The 23,927-nt window shown below is 41.3% G+C and overlaps 1 protein-coding gene across 2 annotated transcripts in view; it reads right to left on the bottom strand.

The window, feature by feature from the left end:
* Nucleotides 1-23,927, bottom strand: part of snx10b (sorting nexin 10b) — a 60,595-nt gene that overhangs the window by 4,643 nt on the left and 32,025 nt on the right. For both annotated transcript variants that reach the window (XM_041185180.1, XM_041185182.1), the window contains exons 3-5: nucleotides 17,638-17,724; nucleotides 16,254-16,354; nucleotides 13,786-13,884 (exon numbers count right to left, since the gene is read on the bottom strand). In XM_041185180.1, the coding sequence (XP_041041114.1) occupies nucleotides 13,786-13,884; nucleotides 16,254-16,354; nucleotides 17,638-17,724 (287 nt within the window). The remainder of the gene's footprint in view (nucleotides 1-13,785; nucleotides 13,885-16,253; nucleotides 16,355-17,637; nucleotides 17,725-23,927) is intronic.

The raw sequence follows: 23,927 nt of genomic DNA, 5'->3' as shown, positions 1-23,927 counted from the left end.
GGTAGGATAAACTACATGCATAGAATGCCTTGAAGGTAGTACATTACAACAACTTGTACAGCACTTTTAGTATAATAAAATGTCCCAAGATGTTTCACAGGAGCAAAATTAGACACCGAGCTATCATAAAGGTGATAGATATTGTGGCCGATGTTCTTAAGCTTGGTTAAAGAGAGCTTTTAAGAAACATCTTAAAGAAAGAAACAGAAATAAAAAGAGGTGGAGAGATTGGGGGTGGAGGAGTTAGGGGGTGGAATTGGTGGTTGTGCCTTCAGCTTCCTAGGCTTTAAGCTGAAGGCACAACCACCAATGGTGGAGCAATTAAAATCAGGGATGCTCAAGGGGCCAGAGTTAGAGCAGCACAGATAACTCAGAGTTGTGGGGCTGGGGGGAGATTACAGATAGGGAGGTGATGAATGGATTTGAAAATAATTATAAAATTGGCACTGATTTTTAAAAACTACAATTAATGAATAAATAATAACGGGAGGAGTAAAGAATGAGAGCACAGCAGGTTTCAAAAGTGTGCACACAAAAAAACATTGCTAACGAATATAAATTTCACAGGCAAGTGAGCTGTATGAATCTGCAGCACAGACACTATGGGCTGAATGGCCTCCTTCAGTTCCGTAAATTTCTATGAATATAAAAGTATTAAAGGCTATGAAGTTAGACGCAAAAAAAATCTATTCCTTAAGTGTTGCCATATGGTAAGTCTACTGTGCGCCAGTTATTCATACTTGATTATGTCCAATATGTGTACAACCTTTTGTTTACCAGTTACACAGCTGTTGGGAAGATGACAATACACTATGAATGACACACAGCTTCAGGATGAACACTCAGCTTACTAAACATTGTGTATTATTTCTGACATATACTTTATTTTCATCCCAACTTTTGAACAGCATCTCTGCAGTGCAACCAAAAAACTAAATGTAGCAAAAACATTTTCTATTCCCTTCAATGGATTTTACATTGTCATTTTTGAGATTTTTGATAGGATTTTGACAAGCTATAAAGAAAGCAGAATCTGGAATTCTTAAGGTTAAAATTATTCATGCAATATACTTGTACTCTTGTAACAAGTATTCCAGCTCAAGTAGCTGTGGAACTTACTTCTACAAAAATGCTCCAATATTTAGAAATTCCTTTAGCAGAATCCTTATCTGTTGTGTACAAGTTGGAAAGCTAAGAACAGTGAAAGTCTCAAGAGATTTTAGGAGTTCATGTACACAGGTCACTAAAATTATTGGTTAGATACAAAAAAGGTTAATGGAATGTTAGGGTTTATACTCTAACCCTATAATTATAAAAGGGGACAAAGATTTGTGACAGCTATACACAACTATCTTTAGACCACATCTGGAATACAGTGTACAGTTCTGGGCCTGCACCTTAGAAAGAACATATTGGCCTTGGAAGGAGGAGTGAAGAATGTTATCAGAGTTCCCATGATTAGATAATGATGAGGCATTGCATAAACTAGGCTTGTATTTTCTGGGTATTTAGGTAGTTGGGGTGGGAGATTTAATTGCACCTTTAGAATTTTGATAGGAATTGATGGGAAAAGAGAGAATCCTTTCCCACATGTGGAGGAGCCTAGGACAAGGGGACATAATCTTAAATTCAGAGCTGGGTCATTAGGGGCCAAGAACAATTTCTACAGGCAAAGGGTAGGAAAAGTGTGGAACCCTCACACAAGCAGCAGCAGCAGATGCTAGCTCCATTAATTTTAAATCAGAGATTGATAGATTTTTTTGAACCAAGGTATTAAGATGTGGAACTAAGTCAGGTGGAATAAGCTATGATACAGATCAATCATGCTGTGATAGAATGGCAGCAAATCAAACTGGATGGGCTGAATGGCTTACTGATGTCCTTTTGTTAATGCAAACTGAAGTAATGTTTAGCTACCATCCAGGTGCAATTTAAGGCGTGCATTTTCGGCATTGGTGGAATTGAGAAGGATGTAAATGAATATTTCTCAACTGTTAAATGGTGCCACTTAGAAGCCAAATGCTGATAGTAACTGCTGCAGGAACAGTGTTAGGACAATGATCCTCAAGATGCGTTGCAAAAAGAAGTTGTTGGAACAATTGTTGCCTTTGCCAAAATGCTAACGAATAGAGTAGAGCCTTAACACTAGCCATGAACCAAACTGAATGTTAATTTCAAACATGTTGCTTTTTGAGCATTCACCTAAATAGTTAAAACGTAAAAATGATTTCAAACCATAAAGACTGTGGCTTTAACTTCCCCTCCTAAAAATTTCTACAATGCTTTAGGAAATGTTTTCTTGTAATTAGGGAATGCACACATTTTATTTAGATTATGAAAGTCATCGCTCACTATGTGCCAAAGGATCCTTTTCTCTGTACAGTTTCAGATGCAACTTTCATGACAAATTGATTGAAAGTTTCTTGTCTTAAGTAATAGTTTTGAGGTCCCTACTAACTGGGAGTGTATGGCTACTCTTACAGTGTGGTCACAGAACTGTTCCTGTTCAAACATATGCAAGCTTTGCATATCTACTTATCAGCCTCATTAAAACACTTCAGTACAGAGAAATTGAATGAAATCTGTAGTTAAATTTCCAAAGGCATCTAGGACTCACCATTATCAAGCAAGAAGGGAAAGTTTACAAGTGAAATCCACAGTTCTTACCCCCACAATATATTTAGATTTAGATAAATAGGCGAAGGCAAAAATCTAAATAGACTAATGATCCTAATTTTGAAGTGCAAAACCATAGCATCAGCATTTAATAAAACTACAAAAGAAAACCTTTGTTTAAAGGAATGATTTGTTGCTTTCTGTAAATTACCCTGGAAGGGTAAGGATCTCAAAAATTTGAGCAACAGGTGAAGCTAGCCGTTTCACGCTGCTACTATGTAGTAGCAACACAAGTGGTATTCACCACTAACAGGATGCTGCCGTCAAGCCTAAAAGACTTTCTGCCTATCACACAAATGAGTGATGCATTATATGAATTTCTGTGCCAGTGTAATGCTAGGCATGTAGACCGTACATTCCAGAGACTGACAGATCATATTGAACAGCATGTCCCTTCTGCTGTTCACAACAGGCAAAGTACCGATCATGCCCAAACAGCCCATGCTTGCAAAACTCAAAACATAGTGTCCAACATTAGATGTGACTCCACATTGAACATTTGCTAAACAATCGCAAGTGTGCTAAAAATTAATCTTAAATTGGTTGCCAGTGTATCAGTCTGGTCCTGAGCTATGTAGACAGAAAAAAAATTGTACACACATTGGGAAGAATTTTCTCCCTGTCGGTCGGGCCAGTTTGGAGCGGGCGCAGAACGGATCGCCGCCTGTAATCGGCTGCGTGCCGCCATTTTACGTGGGTGGGCCAATTAAGGCCCACCCAGCGTGACAAGGCCCGGTAGCTCTCAGTGCTACCTGTGTGGACGGGGGGAGGAGGGCCCTGCGCTCTTTCGTGCATTGCACGACCAAGCACAGAAATCTCCCTGAGGCATGGAGCTGCTTCAGGGAGATTAAGTTCATATTTAAAGTTTGAAATAAAGGGAGATAAAAATTATTCAGACATATGCCCTCATATGGCAGTGTCACGTGAGCTGAGACATGTTTATGAATTGAGCAAAATTTATTAATTTAATAAAACCTTCATGAAACCTCATCAGCCCATGGATAAGGTTTCATGAGAAATGCGAATGCCGCTTGGGCTCTTCAACTGCCTGCCAACCTTAAGGTTGGACGGGCAGAGTTCACAACTACATTAATTCGTTTTTAAATGGCCTTAACCGGCCTTTGACAGTTCGGCGGGTACGCAGGCGCCTCCAGTGTACACGCCGAACGGAAGATCTGAATGGCATGCAGTACCCGACGTCACCATGCATCATTTTACATGGTCTCGCACGCCGACGTGAAAATTCTCCCCATTGTGCCTTTTCCAGCTGAGCAAAATAGGTCTCAGCCATTCTCTGATTCATTCCCTGAAGCAATGCCTTGACCAGAGTTAATCTGCCTGGTCTGAATTGAAACAAAGCTTGGCAGTTAACTGTCAGTTATCAGTTAGCTGGTGCATTCTCCATGGCAGCACCTCTATCAATCAGAGTCCACTTACCAACCAATCAAAAATGTCTTCTCATGCAGTATAAATTGTTATTCCCTTTACAATTTGGTATTCCTGCAAATTGTCCTGATGAGTGCAAGACAAAGAGCTTCAATAACTTGTCTTTTTTCAGCAATACTCAAATTTGTAGTCAATGAAAACTTCCTTCCTTCTTCGTTCTGGTGCAATTTTCCAATTGCAAATTTCATATAACTACCACTTTGGAATTAATTTCTCTATCACCTCATGTCTTGCCACTCAAAAGATTTTTGAAAGGGCAGAAAAATATTTGAAGCAGAATTGCATGCTGTTGGAAAAACTAGTAATGTCACTTGGATTTTAGTGACGCATATGGCATTTTAACTCAGCCAAAGTGAAGGTTAGGATCACAGTAAATTGTGAGGTGCAAATTTCATGCTGTACGTAGGTTATAGATTTAATCCTTCCAGATTTGTCTGCTGCTGTATTTTGAGGTAAGAGCTATGGGTGAAGGACTGATAGTTTCACATGGATACTGGTGGTAGTATTTTGAGATATCAATTAAGAGCAAGCAAGGAACATATTTCTAAAACTATGAAACATATAATCTTCCTGTAACATGTCAATATCAGCATGCTAAATAAGCCAAATAGCACTACAAAAACCAAATTGTTAAAGGTAAAAACTGATTTATTGCAAATATGATTTTTGGTACTGTGATGTTTAAATTGACATTAAAAATGTTTTGCTCATGGCACTGACTAAATAAGCATATGCCAAAATATGGACAAAAGACTTGGCCCATGTGGTGGTTGGAGGGGGGGGTGGGGGGTGGATGGCGTGGTCAAAAAGAGTATTAAAAGGGCATGAAGCTTGTCTTGTGTGATGCATCACCTAAAAAGGGGTGGGGGGGAGGGAATATTAAAGGTGAACTGGCAACAGGAGGAAGGAGTAAATTTTGTTCAAAGTACCCTTTCACTTTATATTTTTTGAAAATTAGATATTGGCCAACTTTCCAAACCAAGTATAGTTTCTCACATCTTGGGAACACAAATGGAGAACCTGCTCACCACTTGTGCACTCTTGCTCTCTCCTCAGATACCATTTCCTAAGAGGGTGTTTGCCAACATGGATTTCCTTGCATTAGTCCATGGTTATGCTTGACAAGGTACAGCAGTGGTTTGCCATTGACTTCCACAAGGTCTGGCTGACCAGTAAACTCTCCGTCTCCTACCACCTGCCATATGGGTATTGGAAGGGTTTATGCACCTTTGAATCTGGAGCTTCTGGCTCGGAGGCAAAGACACTACTCACTGCACCACAGGACCCCCTTGGTGTCATTACTGACAGGAAAACACTCCAGAGCAGTGTCACCAATTGCAGTGGATGCCATGACTTGATACCAGCATGGGAACTGATCAGTAGCTGTCCTGGATTACCAGCTGGATATTTAGCACTCACTCATTTGATTTATATCTCAACATGTGCTATTCTTCCTTCCCCCTTACCCATTAAGAAATCTAAAGAATAATCAGCTGATATAAATACAGGAGATCTAAAACATGCAGTTCTAGTAGATGAGTTGTATATCAGAGAGTGGATTGAATTGTCCAGTAAAGGTTGCTCTGGCAACCTTCAGGATTGTGATCCAACATTATTATTATTCAAATCATTATTCAAACTAAGAGGCTGCAATTTGTTTTGAAATACCAGCCAGGAGACTTCCTAGCTATAATCCATTCAGTGTGCCATCTGGATGTGGAGAGATCCATATCTTACTGGTGCTGCAGTACTTCCAGTCAAGTCAAAGCCAGACACTGACTGTGTTTGATGAGGCATAACATACACTATATACAGCCTGATAAACATGGCACTAGCAAAAATCACTTGCTGAACAATAGGACACAGGTATTTATCCTAAAACAAATTTTGAGACAAGGCTTGACAATGTTCACAAATGCGAGGTCATCTCTGACACCCATTATGTTTAGAATATACCTATCAGATTCTGGATATTGTCTAGCACATGTATTAAATTCAAAGCCAGCTTTGAATTTAGCCAGTCTCAAGCCTGGGGCAGTAATTGCTGCACAATAATTTACCAGTACTCTTTTCATCGTTAGGTTTAATTATCCCAGACTGTTGTCTGAATTCAAATTTTAAAAAATTGTTTGTCGAGTGAATAAAACACAGGTGCCAAAGTGGCAGGCTGGTTGAGTGGAGTCCAAATCCTGACTCTGGCTGAGAACCAATTCACAGTAAGTCTCGTACTCTGGTGTGACTTTGTATTGGATGTAGAATTGCTCATACACTATTAAAAGGGTATAATTTGCCTACACAGCCAAATGTTTAAACTCAGACAATCATACAAGACTTAAATCTGTATAAATTTAAGAATTAAGATCAAAGTAGCTATTAAAAGTGTAAAACAAATTGTTAGTTAACAAATGGTAACAATGACAATTTGCCAAAAATGTCAGCAATATAGATTACACTCTGTGGACCTAAATTGTGCTGTACAGACTAGAAAATTCATTAATTTGATTGTTTGAATTTGCTTTTTTTTATATAAACCAAGGCATTTACCAATTTGAAATAAGTGCCTTCATTTAAATAGCAGAGAAAGGGAATTTCTTAACCACTGTAAACACATTCATTACTAGCACTGCACATCATGACCAAACATTGCATCACCCTTATACAAGCATTTTTGGACCTGTGCATTTGTAATTTATTGGATTAGCAGTTCAAAAGAAAATAGGTACTATCTTAGTGGTGCTGTTTTATGGAGGCAACCAACAACAATTCTAGAGTAAAATGGCCCCACACTCTTGTCAAAAGTAGTGGGAGTGAACAATTTCTGTTTGTGGCTCCAACCAAAAATGCCAGCAAAACAAAAGAGTTTCCATCAGCAGCACCTGCCATTTTGGATCTGGTCTCGAGTAGGTTGGACTCTCAAATTGTATGTAGAAGCCAGCCTTGTGTATTAGTGTTGCTTATTGTACATGGCTTCCAACATTAGCAAGGAGCTACTAGCAGGCTCAAAAAGGCATGAATATGACTTTGTATTAACAGCACAAGATCTATAATTATATACACACACACACACACACACACAGAGTAAGTTGCAATCAAAGGATTTAAGTAGCTGCATGCATAAATTCAATGTTTGAACATTTCAGTGTTGCCAAATCTACCCCACAGTATAAAATAGGAGAACAGGGACAATTTATTTCCACTTTGCAAGAAAATACTAGCTTTAATGAAATAATTCTCAGCAACAAACCAGAGCTTTGTCTACAAGTTTACTGCAGTACAAATTTGCAACCACAAGATGGCAGTGGCCATTAAACAAAAGATTTTGAGCCAGTGCCCATAAGACAGGAAATCAGTAAAAGGTGAGCAAAGTGCAATTTTCTACTGGCATTCAGATATTTACAGGTTTTAAGTCTAGCTCGCTATAGAAAGTCCTGATCAACCCAAAGCCAATATAAAACAAATCTAATTATTAACTAAAAACAACTTTTAGAAGGTTTACATTTTTAAGTTAATTCCTTTAAAATAGTGATTTTAATTTGTCTTTTTTATTCCATTGGCCTGGATTCTCCAGTCAGCAGTAAAGTGACAGCACTCACCACTGACCGCAAAGAAAGGTGCTCACAAGGGTCTAGCGATTTCTGTGGCCTGGATTTCACCTTATACAAGATTAATTTCATTCCTGTGTCACCAAAGGACATCACCAACACCCAGCAACAGTAATGTCAGCAAGCAGGCTAAACAGCCTTACACTGGAGAATTTTCAGACAGCAAACCAGCAAGTAAAATGCACTGATTATCTTTCACATTTTTAAATAATTTTACAAAGAGTGAAATGAAGATAGGGACAGACACATGGAATCAAAGTGGAGCTGAAGTGTTAATCTTGCACATGTGTGGACACCAAAAGTTGCTGCTAGTTTCACAGTTGTGATGATGGTGATTACAAGTGCGAAGTCCAGTATAAAATGTCATAGGAGTAATACACATGTTTGCCTCCTTATCTTTCTCTGTTGGGATTGTCACCGAGTTCTCAAACAAATGCACAACTGTTCCAGTAATCATTTTCAACTATGTCTATTTGCATGTTAGTTGCAAGTCATTTATTCAGATGTGAGTTGGGCGGGGAGCAAGAAGAAATTGATATTCTAGGATAAGGGAGATCATCAACCCACATCTTATTTACAGTTTAACCTTCAGGATCGAGTATTTCAACTGCACCTCGTTTGTGGAGTAAGCTCAGTCCCAGCAGCACCAAAATCTAGATCAACTGCACATCATCATAAATGATTGCACATGGCTAGTATGATTCTACCCTAATCCCAACTAAACTGCTGATCACTCAACTTCCCTTCATGATCCCCATGTTATCTGACATTGTTAGCAGATCTCTCTCTTCAAATACTGTCCCTCTCTCCTTTACTCAGTAGCAGCCTTCTATCTCTGTGACTGTGACCTTCTATGACTGTGGTGGTCAACTCTGATCAGCATTGCCTGGTGTGACTCAGGAGCCCCACCCTGGCATGGCAGTCTCTGCCGCATTTACTGCCGAGGAAGACAGTGGGCTAAGAAGATTCGCAGGCCTGTTTTCCTTGGACCCTCTTCTCAGCTAGCTCTCTCTCAAAAAAAAACAACTTGAGCCCACCATCCTTGCAAAATACTGTCCCATCTCCACCCTCCCTTTCCTCTCCAAAGTTTTCAAATGTGTTGTTGCTTCCCAAATTCAAGCCCATCTCTCCCAAAACTCAATGTTGGAATCCCTCCAATAAGGTTTTGCCCTGGCCAAAGTACCAGAATGGCTCTTGTGAAAGTCAGAAATAACATCCTATGTGACTGTGTCAAAGGTAAACTATCCCTCTCCTCCTTCTCGACCCATCCTCAGCCTTTGACATGACTAATCACACCATCTTCCTCCAATGCCTTTCCACTGCCATCCAGCTGGGCAGGTGTGCTCTCACCTGGTCCCATCTCTCACCCAAGCTTAGCCAGATATAATCTGCAACAGCTTCTCCTGCACCATTACCTCTGCGGCCCCCTAAGAATCTATCTTGGCCTCCTCCTATTTCTCATCTACATGTTGCCCCTCAGCGAAATCATTAATTTTCACATGTACACTGACAAAAGCCAGTTCTACCATACCACCACCTCAACTCCTCCACTGTCTGTAAATTATAAGAACGCTTCTCTGACATCTAGCACTGCATGAACAGAAATTTCCCCCGACTGAACATTGGGAAGGCCAAAGCCATTGCCTTCAGTCCACGCTACAAAGTCCATTCCCTAGCCACTGAATCCAATCCTCTCCCTGGCAATGGTTTGAGGCTGAGCCAGACTGTTATAACCTTGGTGCCATATTTGATCAAGATGAGCTTCTGCACCATCACAAAAATTGCTTATTTCCATCTCTGTAACATTGCCTGACTCCACTCCACCCCCAGCTCAGCTCATTTTCTCTGAAACCTCATCCATTTCTTTGTTATCTCCATTCTTGTCTATTCCAATGAACCCTTGTTTGCCCTCCCACATTCAACCCTCTGTAAGCTCGAGATCAAGCAAATCTCTGCTGCCCGTGTCCTTATTCATGCCACGTTCATTCACCTATCACCCCTATGCTCAAGGACTTACATTGGCTTCCAATGCCTCAATTTAAAATTCTCACCCTTGTTTTCAAGTCCCTCCATGGCCTCACCCTGTCCTTTTTCTTTAATCCCCTCCAGCCAGACAAATCTTCGAGATCTCTGCACTCGAGCATTTCCAATTTTAAATGTTCCACCATAAGTCTTCAGCTGCCTACACCCTGAGATCTGGAGATCCCTCAATAAACCTTTTCACCCCTCATTCCTCATTTGAGGCGCACCTCAAAACCTACCTCTTTGACCAAGCTGTTGACCATCTGCCCCAATATCGCTTTATGTGGCTAGGGATCAAACTTTGCTTCATAAAGCTTCTGTGAAGTGCCTTGGGACATTTTGTAAAGGTGCTATATAAATTGCTGTTGACATCCAAATAGTTAACAGCAAAGATGCCCAGAAATTGGGCAACAATGCTACATTGCGTAACAAGTCAAAGCATTCTGTGAAAGCTAATTCTAATATAGAAACAAAAAGCTTGGAGAAAGACAAAGACAGAAAGGAAATATCCTCAGGTGTAAACACTATATTAATTAAATAAATAAACCCGGAATAAAAAATTTCAGTACCATGACCAAACTACCATATTGTCCTCACCATCTACCTGTTGCAGATGCATCTGACCTCGACAGTATTGGTTGGAGTGACCACTGCACAGTCCAGTGGAGACAGGGTCCAACTACATACTGAGAACACAACACCCTCCATCATGGTGTGTGGCACCATCCCTGTGCTAAATTTCAAACAGATCTAGCAGCTCAGAACTGCCTACAGCACTTCGGGGATGCCCAATTAGCAGTGGAATTGTATTAAACAATAATCTGTAACCTCATTGCTCGGTATATCCCTCACTCTGCCATTATCACGCCCGGGGACTGACCCTTGTTCAATGAGGAGTGTAGGAGAACATGCCAGGAGCAGCTTATACCTAAAAATAAGATGCCAACCTGGTGAGGCTGCAACACAGCACTACATGCATTTGTAAAAATTATTTTCAGGGCAATGTGAACATTGCTGGTAAGGCCAGTATTTATTGCCCATCCCTAATTTCCCTTGAAAAGATAGTGGTGAGCCATCTTGTTGAACGTCTGCAGTTCATCTGGTGCAGGTACACCCACAGTGCTGTTAGGGAGGGAATCCAGGATTTTGACCCAACGACAATGAAGATTTGAATGGTGATATATTTCCAAGTCAGGATATTGTGTGGCTTGGAGGTGAACTTGCAGATCTGTTGCCCTTCTAGGTGGTAGAGGTCGCAGGTTTAGAAGGTGCTGTTGAAGGAGGCTTGCCGAGTTGCTGCAGTGCATCTTGTATTGGTACACACTGCTGCCACTGTGCATCGGCGGTGAAGGGAGTGAATGTTGAAGGTAGTGGATAGGGTGCCAGTCAAGTAGGCTGCTTTATTCTGGATAGTATCAAGCTTCTTCAGTGTTCTTGGAGTGCATCATTCTAGGCAAGTGGAGAGTATTCTATCACACTCCTGTTTTGTGCTTTGCAGATAGCTTTGAGGAGTTAGGAGGTGAGTTACTCACCACAGAACTCCCAGTCTCAGAGCTGCTAGTAGCCACAGTATTTATATGGCTATTCCAGTTCAGTTTCTAGTCAATGGTAACCCCCTCAGAATGTTGATAGAGGGGGATTCAGTAATGGTAATGCCATTGAATGCCAAGGGAGATGTCTAGGTTTTTTCTTGTTGGTGATGGTCATTCGTGGCACTTGTGTGGTGTGAATATTACTTGCCACTTATCAATCCAAGCCTGAATATTGTCCAGGTCTTGCCGCATATGGATACGGACTGTTTCAGCATCTGAGTCGTCGCGAATGGTGCTGAACATTGTGCAATCATCAGTGAACATCCCACTTCTGACCTTATGATTGAAGGAAGGTCATTAATGAAGCAGCTAAAGATGGTAGGGCCTAGGACACTACCCTGAGGAACTCCTGCAGTGATGTCCTGAGACTGAGGTGATTGATCTCCAACAACCACAACCATCTGCCTTTGTGCTAGGTATGACTCCAACCAGTGGAGTTTTCTCCCCAGATTTCAATTGACTCCAGTTTTACCAGGGCTCCTTGATGTCACAGCCAGTCAAATGTTGCCTTGATGTCAAGGGCAGTCACTCTCACCTCATCTCTTTTTGTTCATGTTTGGACCAAGTCTGTAATGAGGTCAGGAGCCAAATAGCACTTGCGGAACCCAAACTGAAGATCAGTGAGCAGGTTATTGCTGCGTAAGTGCCACTTGAAGGCACAGTAGACCACAACTTCCAACATTTTTCTGATGATTGAGAGTAGAGTAGATTAATGGGGCAGTAATTGGGCACACTGGATTTGTCCAGCTTTGTGTGTACAGGATATACCTGGGCAATTTTGCACATTGCCGGGTAGATGCCAGTGTTGTAGCTGTTCTGGAACAGCTTGGCGAGGGGCACAGCTAATTTTGGAGCACAAGTCCTGTGACCATATCCTTTGCAGTATCCAGTGCCTTCAGCTGTTTCTTGATATCACATGGAGTGAATCAAATTGGCTAAAGACTGGCATCTGTGATGCTGGGAGCCTCAGAAGGAGGCTGAGATGGATCATCACTTGGCACTTCTGGCTGATGATGGCTGAAAAAGCTTCAACCTTGTCTTTTGCACTCAGTGTTGGGTTCCCCCATTGAGAATGGGGAAGATTGTGGGTCCTTCTGCCTCCATTACTTGTTTAATTGACCATGCATCACCATTCATGACTGGATGTGGCAGGACTGCAGAGCTTTGATTTGAACTGTTGGTTGCAGGAACACTTTGCACTATAATACGCTATTTCCACGAAGATGGTCTGGACCAGTGTTCTCAAGCTGCACATGTTCAGCAACAGCCTGCACCCCCCAGAACATCACTGCAGGAGTTCCTCAGGGTAGTGCCCTAGATCCAACCATCTTCAGCTGCTTCATCAATGACCTTTCCTTCATCACAAGGTCAGAGGTGAGATGACTGCATAGCGTTCAGTTGCATTCCTAACTCCTCAGATACTAAAGCAGTTCATGTCCATAAGTAACAAGACCTATACAACTTTCAAGCTTGAGCTGCTACATGGCAAGTAACATTTGTGCCTCACAAATGCCAGGCAATGACCATCTTCAACAAGAGAGAATCTGACCACCTCCCCTTGAAATTCAGTGGCATTACTTTCCTGGGATCACCAGTGACCAGTGAATAGGACCAGCCATATAAATACTGTGGCTACAAGAGCAGGTCAGGGGCTGGGAATTCTGCCTTCAATAATTCGCCTACTGACTCCCTAAATCCTGGTCCACCATCTACAAGGCACAAGTCAGGAGTATGATGGAAGACTCTCCACTTGCCTGGGTGTGCGCAGCTCTCACAACACAAGAAACTCAACATCATCCCGGAGGGCGGGGGGGGCAGTGGTTGAAAATCAGCCCACTTGATTGCCACACTATGCAACTTAAACATTCACTCCCTCCATCACTGGCATATAGTGGCAGCAGTGTGCACCATTTACAAGATGCACTGCAGCAACTCGCCAAAGCTTCTTCAGCAGCACCTCCCAAACCCATGTCCTCTACCACCTATAAGGACAAGGGCAGCAGATGCTTGGAAACACTATTAAATGCAAGGTTCCCCCCAAGCCACACACACCATCATAACTTGGAACTATGTCGCCGTTCCTTCACTGTTGCTGGGTAAAAATCCTGGACATCCCGCCCCAATGGCATTGTGGGTGTACCTACACCACATGGACTGTAGCAATTCAAGAAGGCAGCTCACCACCACCTTCTCAAGGCAACTAGGGATGAGTAACAAATTCTGGCTTTTACAGCGATGCTCACATTCCATGAAAATTTTTTTAAAATGTTGAAATTTTATCAGACAGGCTGAGAAGGGCAAGGATTGCACTTGTATGTCAATTTAAGTAAAAACTGGTTGCTATAAAAAGGTTCAGTTCATGTATTGTCTTGCATAAAGGATGATGAGGCTCACTTGCTGTGAGAAATTCTGTAAATAAAAATTAAGCCAATGCAGCAGGTACTTACTTCTCTAGAAAGTCTTGGAGGCCTTGACGACGTTGCTCAACATGTTGGGCATTATTGGCACTAAAAAAAGGACTTTTAGGAGGGAACTCTGGTAAACTTCTATAAAAGAGAATAATGACAATGAGATTTCAATGCTCAGATCAGCTGGTCATCAACATTATATTACAAAATGTTCAGTTTGTGCAATCACTGGTAAAAACTGGGACATGCTAGTCAATCAATCTCAAAAAAAATTATGCAATGTTACTCTAAAAGCCACAGAATGCAACAGGAAGGATTTTATGCAAATAACTTATATATTATGCAGCAACGGTAAAGCTATCAGAACTGAAGACCAGAATATTCTATACTGCTCATTTGTCAATTAACTGATATATAACAGTAAAAAAAGTCTTGTGCTTTAACTATTTTCTTTTATCCCCAGTAAGCTCCAATTCTACCTTATGGCTCAGTGGACAAATGCAAAGTGCAATGCAGCAGTTAATTGGTGGTGCTACACTGAGTAAAATTTAATCAGAAAGGTTCCTGTCTCAAATCGGTCAATCTCAGTCAGTATAACATCGGGAGTCAGTCTTATTAACTCAAACATGTGTGAAGGACAGGGCTGGGGGCATGCAGGATAGAAAGAGAAAAAAAAAGTAGATGGAATTAAAACACTGATCTAAGCATCCACATTGACTGTATATGTACACGTGAGGGTGGCAGACTATTATGGCACTTTTCAAAACAGCAAACAAAGCGGTGATGACTTTAAGTCATGATACTATAAATGTTGACCAGTTTTTCCATCACTTCCATGCATTTATGGACTTACTTTTGATAATGGAAGCTGTATCAGATTCGTTTCAAAGAGTCAACATACTGGGACACAAACCAAGGAAATTTTTCAGAGTATGCCCACGATGAGCCATTCTAACTAATTTTTGTCTATCACTCAAGGCAAAACTTTAGATGCCGGAAATCGGAAACAAAAACAGAAAATGCTGGAGGTACATTGCAGGTCAGGAGCCTGACCCAATTTGTCTATACCTGGGTGACCCTCACAGACAATGGGCGGAATTTTACAGTCCAGTTGCAGTGGGGGGGCAGGACCATAAGATGCAGCGAGCCGGTCAAAAGCCCATTGACTTCGGTGGGACCGGAAAATCTCTCCAGCGGGACGAGCCATAAAATTCTGCCCAATGGATGAGATTTGCTAAATTCAAGGACACATGTGGGGCTTCAGAAAGATTTTAAAAATTGTTTATTTTCTCCATGAAGCATAGCAAACGGAACATGCCATGGTTTTAAAAGCAATGCTCCTCGGTTTCTCCTACCCTTGGTTCAACCAAAACATTTCTATTTGTGTAGTGCAAAGTTTTATTACAGAGCAAGTTAGTCAAACTATCACTGCCAAACAGTGCAAATTCAAAGCTGGGTAATTGAAAAGAAGAGAATGTGACTAAAATTCAATTTTTTCCGTTATTAAATAGAGAGACAGGCTAGGTAATTTTGACTTTTAATAAAAGTGTGCAAAAAAAAAACATAAAAAAGAGTAGTCACTAATCAACTCAATACGGAATTCAGGAGAAATCCCTTTACCAGGTGGTTAGAATGTGAAACAAAAACAGAATTACCTGGAAAAACTCAGCAGGTCTGGCAGCATTGGCGGAGAAGAAAAGAGTTGATGTTTCGAGTCTTCATGACCCTTCAGCAGAACTGGGTGAATCCAAGGAGAGGGGTGAAATAGAAGCTGGTTTAAGGTGGGGTTTTGGGGGGGGGGGTGCGCCGGGGTGTTGGGGCTCCTCCCTCCCCCCCCCACCCCCCCGCCACCTTATATTTCACCCCTCTCCTTGGATTCACCTAGTTCTGCTGAAGGGTCATGAAGACTCGAAACATCAACTCTTTTCTTCTCCGCCAATGCTGCCAGACCTGCTGAGTTTTTCCAGGTAATTCTGTTTTGGTTTTGGATTTCCAGCATCCGCAGTTTTTTGTTTTTATCTGGTTAGAATATGGAACTCATTACAAGAAGTTGAGGGAAATCGGAGATGCATTTAAAGAGAAAACTAGATAAACACGAGGGAGAAAGAAATAAAAGGATTAGATGAAATAAAATGGGTGGCAGCTCACATGGAACAGAAACACATAGACCAGTTGGGCCGAATGGCCCGTTTCTGTTGTACATTCTGTGCAATAAATTCCAGGCTGTTTAAAGTTAAACATCAAGCCCAGCACATTTTTACTAACATGCAGGGACAACAATTTTCTACTGTTTCCCATAACTGCCAGAGATTGAGCACTGCCAAGCAATGGCTGGGCACTTTACCACAAAGACAGTGAAAATGTACCAAGGTATGTCTTTGTGTTACATATTAGGACATCCAATTAAAAGCTGCATTATTATTTTGACAAGTCTCCTTTCTGCCCTGAGGTCAAATACTGTGCAACACAGAATGGTTTTAAAAATAGAAGCAAAAATAAGACCTTACATCAATACAGCATTGTCTTGAAGTCGCTGCCTGAGCCAAGCAAATTCTCTGTAACGTCTTCGAACACAGGAAGTCTTCTTTGTGAAACACATACTATTAGTCTGTAAGAGACAAAGTTAAAAGTGAAGTAAGAGATTTCTACATTCCAAAAGTAAAAAGCAGGAAATTGTGACTGAAGATTGAACATTTAGTTGTTGAACTATCAATAGAATTGGTATCTTAATCATTGAAAAAAGTATTTTTTATACTGCTAGGTTTACACCTTCCTAAAAATAAATGTCTTTTATAAACTGTGAGTAGCTCTGGTAATTCAAAGCTGTTAACATGGGGATCCAGGACCACATGTTGACAGCAAGAGAAACATCTACTTTATTCTAAAGATGGAAAGAAGTGTTTGTGGGTTAAAATTTCTTTTTAAAGTCTTGTTTTTCTGTAAAGCTCTAGAGTTATGTATTGCAAAGTGCACTTCCCTTTCTGGCCAGGGTAAAAGCTCAAGCTTTCAAAAACTAAAAAAAAAAATGGGAGCAATGTTAAAACAGAACAAGCGCCACATTAAAACGAGGAAAGGTCCCCAATGATCACTATGCATTAGCACCTTAGAAAAATTAGTGGATTATTTTGTCTGACTGCCATTTCCAATATAAGGTAAAAACTTTCTGATTTCAAAGTTTATATTACTAAGCACACAGTGACAAGAGAAAGATTAATGACCAATTTTGGGGCAGACAACTTTGGAAATAGGTTCATGCAATAGATAACTAAGAAACTTTAAATCAAAGAACAAGTGAAAAAATGAAGTACATTGTGAAAGCAGGTGTTCATATAATGAACATCAGTTGCTAGGAGTGCAATACTGCATCCCTTAAGCATACAGCATCAAAAAGGATCTCTGCGTGAGATTAAATGTACATATAAAGATCTTCTCCCCGAATAACTATTTTAAAAAAAAACACAAAAGAAAGAGCAGCAACACTCGCTTTCTCAGGATCTGAAAAAAATTAAAAACAAGTTTCTAAAATCCCCGAGTGGGCCAGTGGATAATTTGGGATTTTTAAAAAACAACATAACTTTGCCTCAGTCTAATCCCCGAGTGGGCCAGTGGATAATTTGGGATTTTTTAAAAAACATAACTTTGCGTCAGTCTAAACTTCATGTGGTAGTCTCACATCTCCTGACATGCTTGGATTGTCAATTTGAAATTGCTACTCATGAACATTAATAAGTAGCAGTTGAACTGCACATTTACACTGAAACAGTTAATTGTGCTACAAGTAATTTTGAAGCAATCATGCTATTTAAGCACTGGAATTAAAAATGTTTAATCTTTTAGCTAAAACCTTCCTTTATTTCCAGAAATGTATATTACTAAAAATAATGCACTTACATGAACACAAATTTCATAATCTACATAGGAGTGCCATGAATCTTCTTTCTTGATTCTTGGATCTCGCACCCACACACTGATGAATTCCTGATTTGGCATAGTAGAGAAGATTAGAAATGACCACTTCATACCAATGTATGTGAAAGCTCGTATTCAATGTAATGCTTTTATATAAGTATCTAGAATATGTGACAGCATCGCAGAACTTAGATTATTGAGTCATAATGGAAATTCCTTGCAACATAACTGTCAGCAGTTTCACAAGTTATTCATTTTTAAATGGAACTTCCAGGCAAAAGAAACTACCAATAATTTATACATTATTCACTCTGTGAAGTGAAGCAGGGCACAGTGAACTAATGGTAATGATTCTGGATTGTTTTTAAATCCCAGGTTATGAAACTGAATTCTATAGATCTGGTCATTTATGGGTTAGCACCAGATAAAATGGTCAGAAGGCTCAACTAGTTCACCAATGTCCTTTCAGAACAAGACCTGCCATCCCTATGTTGGGGGGGGGCTCAATGCCCTCAGGAATGTGAAATAAATACTGCCTTGCCAAGGTCGCCCAAAAAATAAAAAGGTGAAATTTGAAAGCAAATATTGCCACGATCACAGTTTGGCTGACAAGTTAATTCAAATTAAAAGTTTAAAAGAATAGCAAGTAGATGTGGAAAATAAAAGGCTGCATGCATAGACCCACAATGTTCAGAATAAGGTCTTGAGACACCAGGGAATTTGTTTTTTCACTCATTCCTTCCTCCTTAACACTGGAGTATAATTTCACCAGCAACAACCCTTTGGTACCTTGTCCAAGTGACCTGATCTTTTAAATCAGTCAGTTTATTCATTTATACAATCCATCACATCTGATTTCCATACTTCCCTTAAAACAAAGTAATAATTTCCAGTAGTGGTATACTGGAAAGCTAATGATTTATTTAACAAGCTTGTGAAATTACTACTTCCGCTTAAGTGTCGAGTCAAGTCAGGTTAAGCACAAGAGAAGGTAAATAGTCCTGAAAAATAAAAATCTAATTTTGAGACTAAACTGAAATAAAAAATCTCAGTTCCATTCGCCCAACATGTCCCTCCACCCCCTGACTCCCACCCAGGGTGTGGCAGGGGAAAACAGAGAGGACAAGAAAGAAGATGTAACTCTCCATTTATATTTACACATGCAATTTTAATCACAACAGGTTAGCAGTTTATAGAGTGAAACCTCAATGTTAACTGCCTAATTAATACCTGTTGCTTTCTCTCTTTCAACCAATTCTTTATCCACCTGCAAGTTTGGTGCAGGACACCCAGCCTTATGCTTACGTAGCAGCTTTTCACATGGAACTTTATCAAAAGCCAAGTAACCCAACGGGGCTTTGTAACATCTACTTGATTTAAGACTCTCAAAAAAGTCAAGAAATTTAGTGAGGCAAATTTGTTCCTTGCAAAAGTATGTTGGCTTCCATTTGTAGGAGTGGCTGTATATTAAAAAACTTGGGTTATGTGCAATCAACTAATTTTGGGAGGTGGTTATCAATGTAAAAATAATGGGTTTACAGTCATCTGTGTTTTAGGAGCACTGAACAGCTCCTGCTCCTAGGTCCTTTCAGCCCCTTCAGCCTAATCCGCCATATTCTGCAGCTGTACAGGGCGTTGGTGAGACATCTGGAGTACTGTGTACAGTATTGGTCTCCTTATTCGAAAAATGACATAATTGTGTTAGAAGCAGTTCAGAGAAGGTTCTCTCGACTCATTCCTTTTGAAAGGGAAGATACTGGGAAGATGTTTCCACTTGTGGAAGAGACTAGAACCAGGGGACAGGGTTTAAGAATAGGATGTTTACTGTTTAAGATGGAGATGAGGAGAAATGTTTTTCTCTGAGGGTCATTAGTATGTGGAGCAAGAAAGCAGCGGAGGCTGGGTAATTGAATTTATTCAAGGCAGAGTTAGACAGATTTTTGACAGAGAAGGGAGTCAAGGGTTATAGGGGGCAGATAGCAAAGTGGAGTTGAGACCACACCAGATCAGCCGTGATAAAACCATAGAAAAGTTACGGCACATGCCTCCATCACCCTCTAAGGAAGTTTGTTCCAAACTCCAACCACATTCAGGATGAAAAAATTCTTCCTCACTTCACATTTACTCCTTTTGTCAATTATTTTGAATCTGTGCCCTCTAGTTCTTGATGTTCTCTCGAGTGCGAACAGTTACTCACTATTTATCCTGTTCATATTCCTTAGGATCTTGAATACATCTATCAAATCTCCTCTCAGCCTCCTTTTCTCCAAGGAAAACAGTCCCAACCTCTTCAATCTATCCTCATAGCTACAGTTCTTTATCCCTGGAATTATTCTTATGAATCTCCTCTGTACTCTCTCCAATGCCTTCACATCCTTCCTCAAGCATGATGCCCAGAACTGAACATAGTACTCCAAATGAGGTCTAACCAGCGTCTTATACAAATTCAACATGACCTCCTTATTCTTGTACTCAATGTCCCTGTTAATAAAGCCTAAGATACTATATGCTTTACTAACGGTTCTCTCAACATGCCCTGCCATCTTCAATGACTTATGTACATATACACTGAGGTCCCTCTGCTCCTGCGCCTCCTTTAGAGTTTCTCCTGTTATTTTATACTGTTCATATTCTTCCTGCCAAAATGAATCACTTCACACTTCTCTGCATTGAACCTCATCTGCCACTTGTCTGCCCAATCCACCAACATATCTATGTCCTTTTGAAGTTCAAGAATATCCTCATCACGGTTGACAACATTTCCAATCATCGTATCATCTGCAAATTTTGAATCATGGCCTGCACACCATAGTCTCGGTCATTAATATATATCAAGAAGAACAAGGGTCCCAAAACTGACCCCTACGGAACTCCCCTGCAGGCCTTTCTTGAATCTGAAAACAGCCATTTATCACTACTCTTGGTTTCCTGTCACTCAGCCAATTTCTTTGCACTTATTGCCTACTTTCCCTTTTATTCCATAAGCTAGAATTTTGCTCAAGTCTGTTGTGTGGCACTGATCAAATGCCTTTTAAAATCCATACACATCTTTCATGCTTCTAAACTTCAATGGGTATAGGTCCAATCTGTTCAACCTTTCTTCATAAGATAAGTCCATCATCCCAGGAATGAGTCAAGTGAACCTTCTCTGAACTGCTTTTAACACGATTATATCATTTTTCAAATAAAGAGACCAAAACTGCACACTATTACAGATGTGTCTCACCAAGGCCCTGTACAACTGCAGCAAAACTTCCCTACTTTTATATTCCATTCCCCTGCAATAAATGCCAACATTCCATTTGCTTTCCTAATCACTTGCCAAACCTACATAGTAACATTTTGTGATTCATGTGCCATTTTACCACTTTTCTTCGAAACAGGTAGAATACTGGCCGTTTGGATTTTTCCAGTATTTACCAACTCCCTCACAGAGTTGATCAAGACTTCATAGGTTTTGTCCCTACTGTCACTCAGCATTCTCAGATATATATGGTCTGTCCCCGACTTGTGTTGCTCGGAGCTACTTAAGCCTAAAATGATGGAATGGGAGCAATGCCAACGAAATTCCAGACCCAAGTTTTGGGAAACTGAGGTAAATTTGGCAAAAAAAAATGTAAAAAAGGCAAAATGTAAAATTATTTCCAATTGTCATAAGACTTCTATATATTGACAACTGAACAGGGAATCTTCAAGATAAACCTTAGAGATAACATAACAAAATAACTGTTCCACACTTAACAAGTCACCCTGGGCTGAATATTTGCCACACGGATGGAAAACAGGAGCCAGGTCTCTCTTTGATTCGGAAACCTACCTCAAGTGGGAATATGATTAATGTTTGGATTTTCATAGCATGAGCTTTTAACTGGCATGGAAAGCCATTTTCTGTCCACTTCGAGCTAGTGGGAGCAGAAACAGAGGCAGGTCAGATGAAGTGCGGGACTTACTTAGACAGTCCAGGCATGCATTTCAAAGGCTGCTGGTGAAAGAGAGACCTGCAATTTGTGCCAAAGCCTTCCCCTCTTCACCAGATGTCGCAGGAGAGCCTAAGGCCTGGCACCCAGGAAAGGACAGACCTTTGCTTCATTGATACTGACCTGGATCTAATGCTGGAGGCCATGAGGGAGAGGAGGAAGGGCCTCTTCCCAGAGGGTGGCAGAAGGAGACCGCTTCGTTGTGCAGCAGGGGCACCTTTCTGTCCAGCATCATCTTCCTCAATCTCCTCCTCTCTTACCTCCTGCTCCTCCCCTAATAAGCTGCGACTTTCCAGAGCCTCAGCATCCTTAAGGTCCACACCTCTGGACAGCCATATTGTGGGGAGTGCAGTAGACAACCACAATGACCAAGACCTTTACAAGAGGATATTGAGGCCACCACCCGATTGGTCCAAGCAGAAAAATCACATCTTTAGAAGCCCAATAGCCTGCAGAATGGTTGTTCGGCTGAGGCGATCACATTGGCTGGCTGTATCGTGTGTGCTTCTGTCTGGGGCTCTTATAGAGGGATGAGTAGCCATCTCTTCAAGGGATTTCCCTTATCCCCTAGGGCCAATGCCTCCCCTTGGATATTCCGAAACTGACAACTTCTAAAGCCCTTCCAAAAGTTGAGAAAAAAACTCGTTCTGAGCAAGTATAATGGGCTTTAATGGGGGATGAGAGTGGAATTCCCGTCCCACCCTGCGCTGCTTCCCATTTCCAGTGCTGGGTCTTCACCTCAAATCTGACATGCCGGCTGGCACCAGTATTTTCAGGTGTCCCCTCCATTCTTGTGTGTTTTTGAGCTGGGAGGGGGGAGGGGACGAAGACAGGGGCCAGGATTGTGAACATTCAGCTTCATGGTTTCTACAATTGAACAAAGCAGGGCTCAGCCAGCAAAACCTCTGGATCTTTGTCTGTCAGTGAGAAGGTTCTTTCTGACCGATAATTTATTGAATATTAACTTGATTTGCTCTGGCCCAGCCAAAGGAGGTGGAGAATGGAGAACCCATGTGGCATGACCACCAAAACAAACTTTCAAATGGCTAGGAAAACCCACCTGGTGCAAAGCGCCTTCTCAAATTTGGCCGACTAGCTATTATACATAAATTCTGCCATTGAAAAATTAATGTCCATTTGATAAGGAAATTTGCCATCCTGACCTAGTCTAGCCTAAAGGTGACTCCAGATTCACGGCAATCTAGTTAACTCTTAAATGTCCACTGAAATAGCCCAGCAAGCCACTCAGTTGTACCCAACCGCTAAAAAGTCAATAAAAAGGAATGAAACCGGACGGGCCACCTGGCATTGACCTAACCACTGGAAATGACAACAGCAAACTCAGATCTGTTGTCCCTGCAAAGTCCTCCTTACTAACATCTGGGGGCTCATGCCAAAATTAGGAGAGTTGCCTCACAGACTAGTCAAGCAACAGCCCGACTGTCACACTCATGGAATAATACCTTACAGTCATTGTCCCAGACACCATCATGATCATCCCTGGGAATGTACTGCCCCACCAGCAGGACAGACCCAGCAGAGGTGGAGGCACAGTGGTATACAGTCAGGAGGGAGTTGCCCTGGGAGTCCTCAACATCGACTCCGGATCCCATGAAGAGTCATGGCATCAGGTCAAACATGGGCAAGGGAACCTCCTGCTGATTACCACATACTAACCTCCCCCCTCAGCTGATGAATCAGTGCTCCTCCATGTTGAACACCACTTGCAGGAAACACTGAAGGTGGCAAGGATACAGAATGTACTCTGGGTGGGGTACTTCAATGTCCATCACCAAGAGTGGCTCAGTAGCACCATCACAGACCAAGCTGGCAAGTCTTAAAGGACATAACTGCTAGACTGTATCTGCAGCAGGTGGTGAGGGAACCAACAAGAGGGAAACCATACTCGACCTCATCTTCACCAACCTGCCTCCACAAATGCATCTGTCCATGACAGCATTGGTAGGAATGATCACCACACAGTCCTTGTGGAGACAAAGTCCTGTCTTCACATTGATGATACCCTCTATCGCGTTGTGTGGCACTGCCACTTTGCTAAATGAGATAGATTTCAAACATATCTAGCAACTCAAAACTGGGCATTCATGAGGTGCTATGGGCAGCAGCAGAATTGTACTCAACCACAATCTGTCACCTCATGGCCTGGCATATCCCCCACTCTACCATTACTACCAAGCCACGGGGTTCAATGAAGAGTGCAGGAGGGCATGCCAGGAGCAGCACCAGGCATACCTAAAAATGAGGTGACAACCTGGTAAAGCTATAACACAGGAT

This window comes from Carcharodon carcharias, chromosome 3 (assembly GCF_017639515.1).
Source record: "Carcharodon carcharias isolate sCarCar2 chromosome 3, sCarCar2.pri, whole genome shotgun sequence".
NCBI classification, from domain to species: Eukaryota; Metazoa; Chordata; class Chondrichthyes; order Lamniformes; family Lamnidae; genus Carcharodon; species Carcharodon carcharias.
This window is presented reverse-complemented; position numbering and strand designations above follow the sequence as displayed.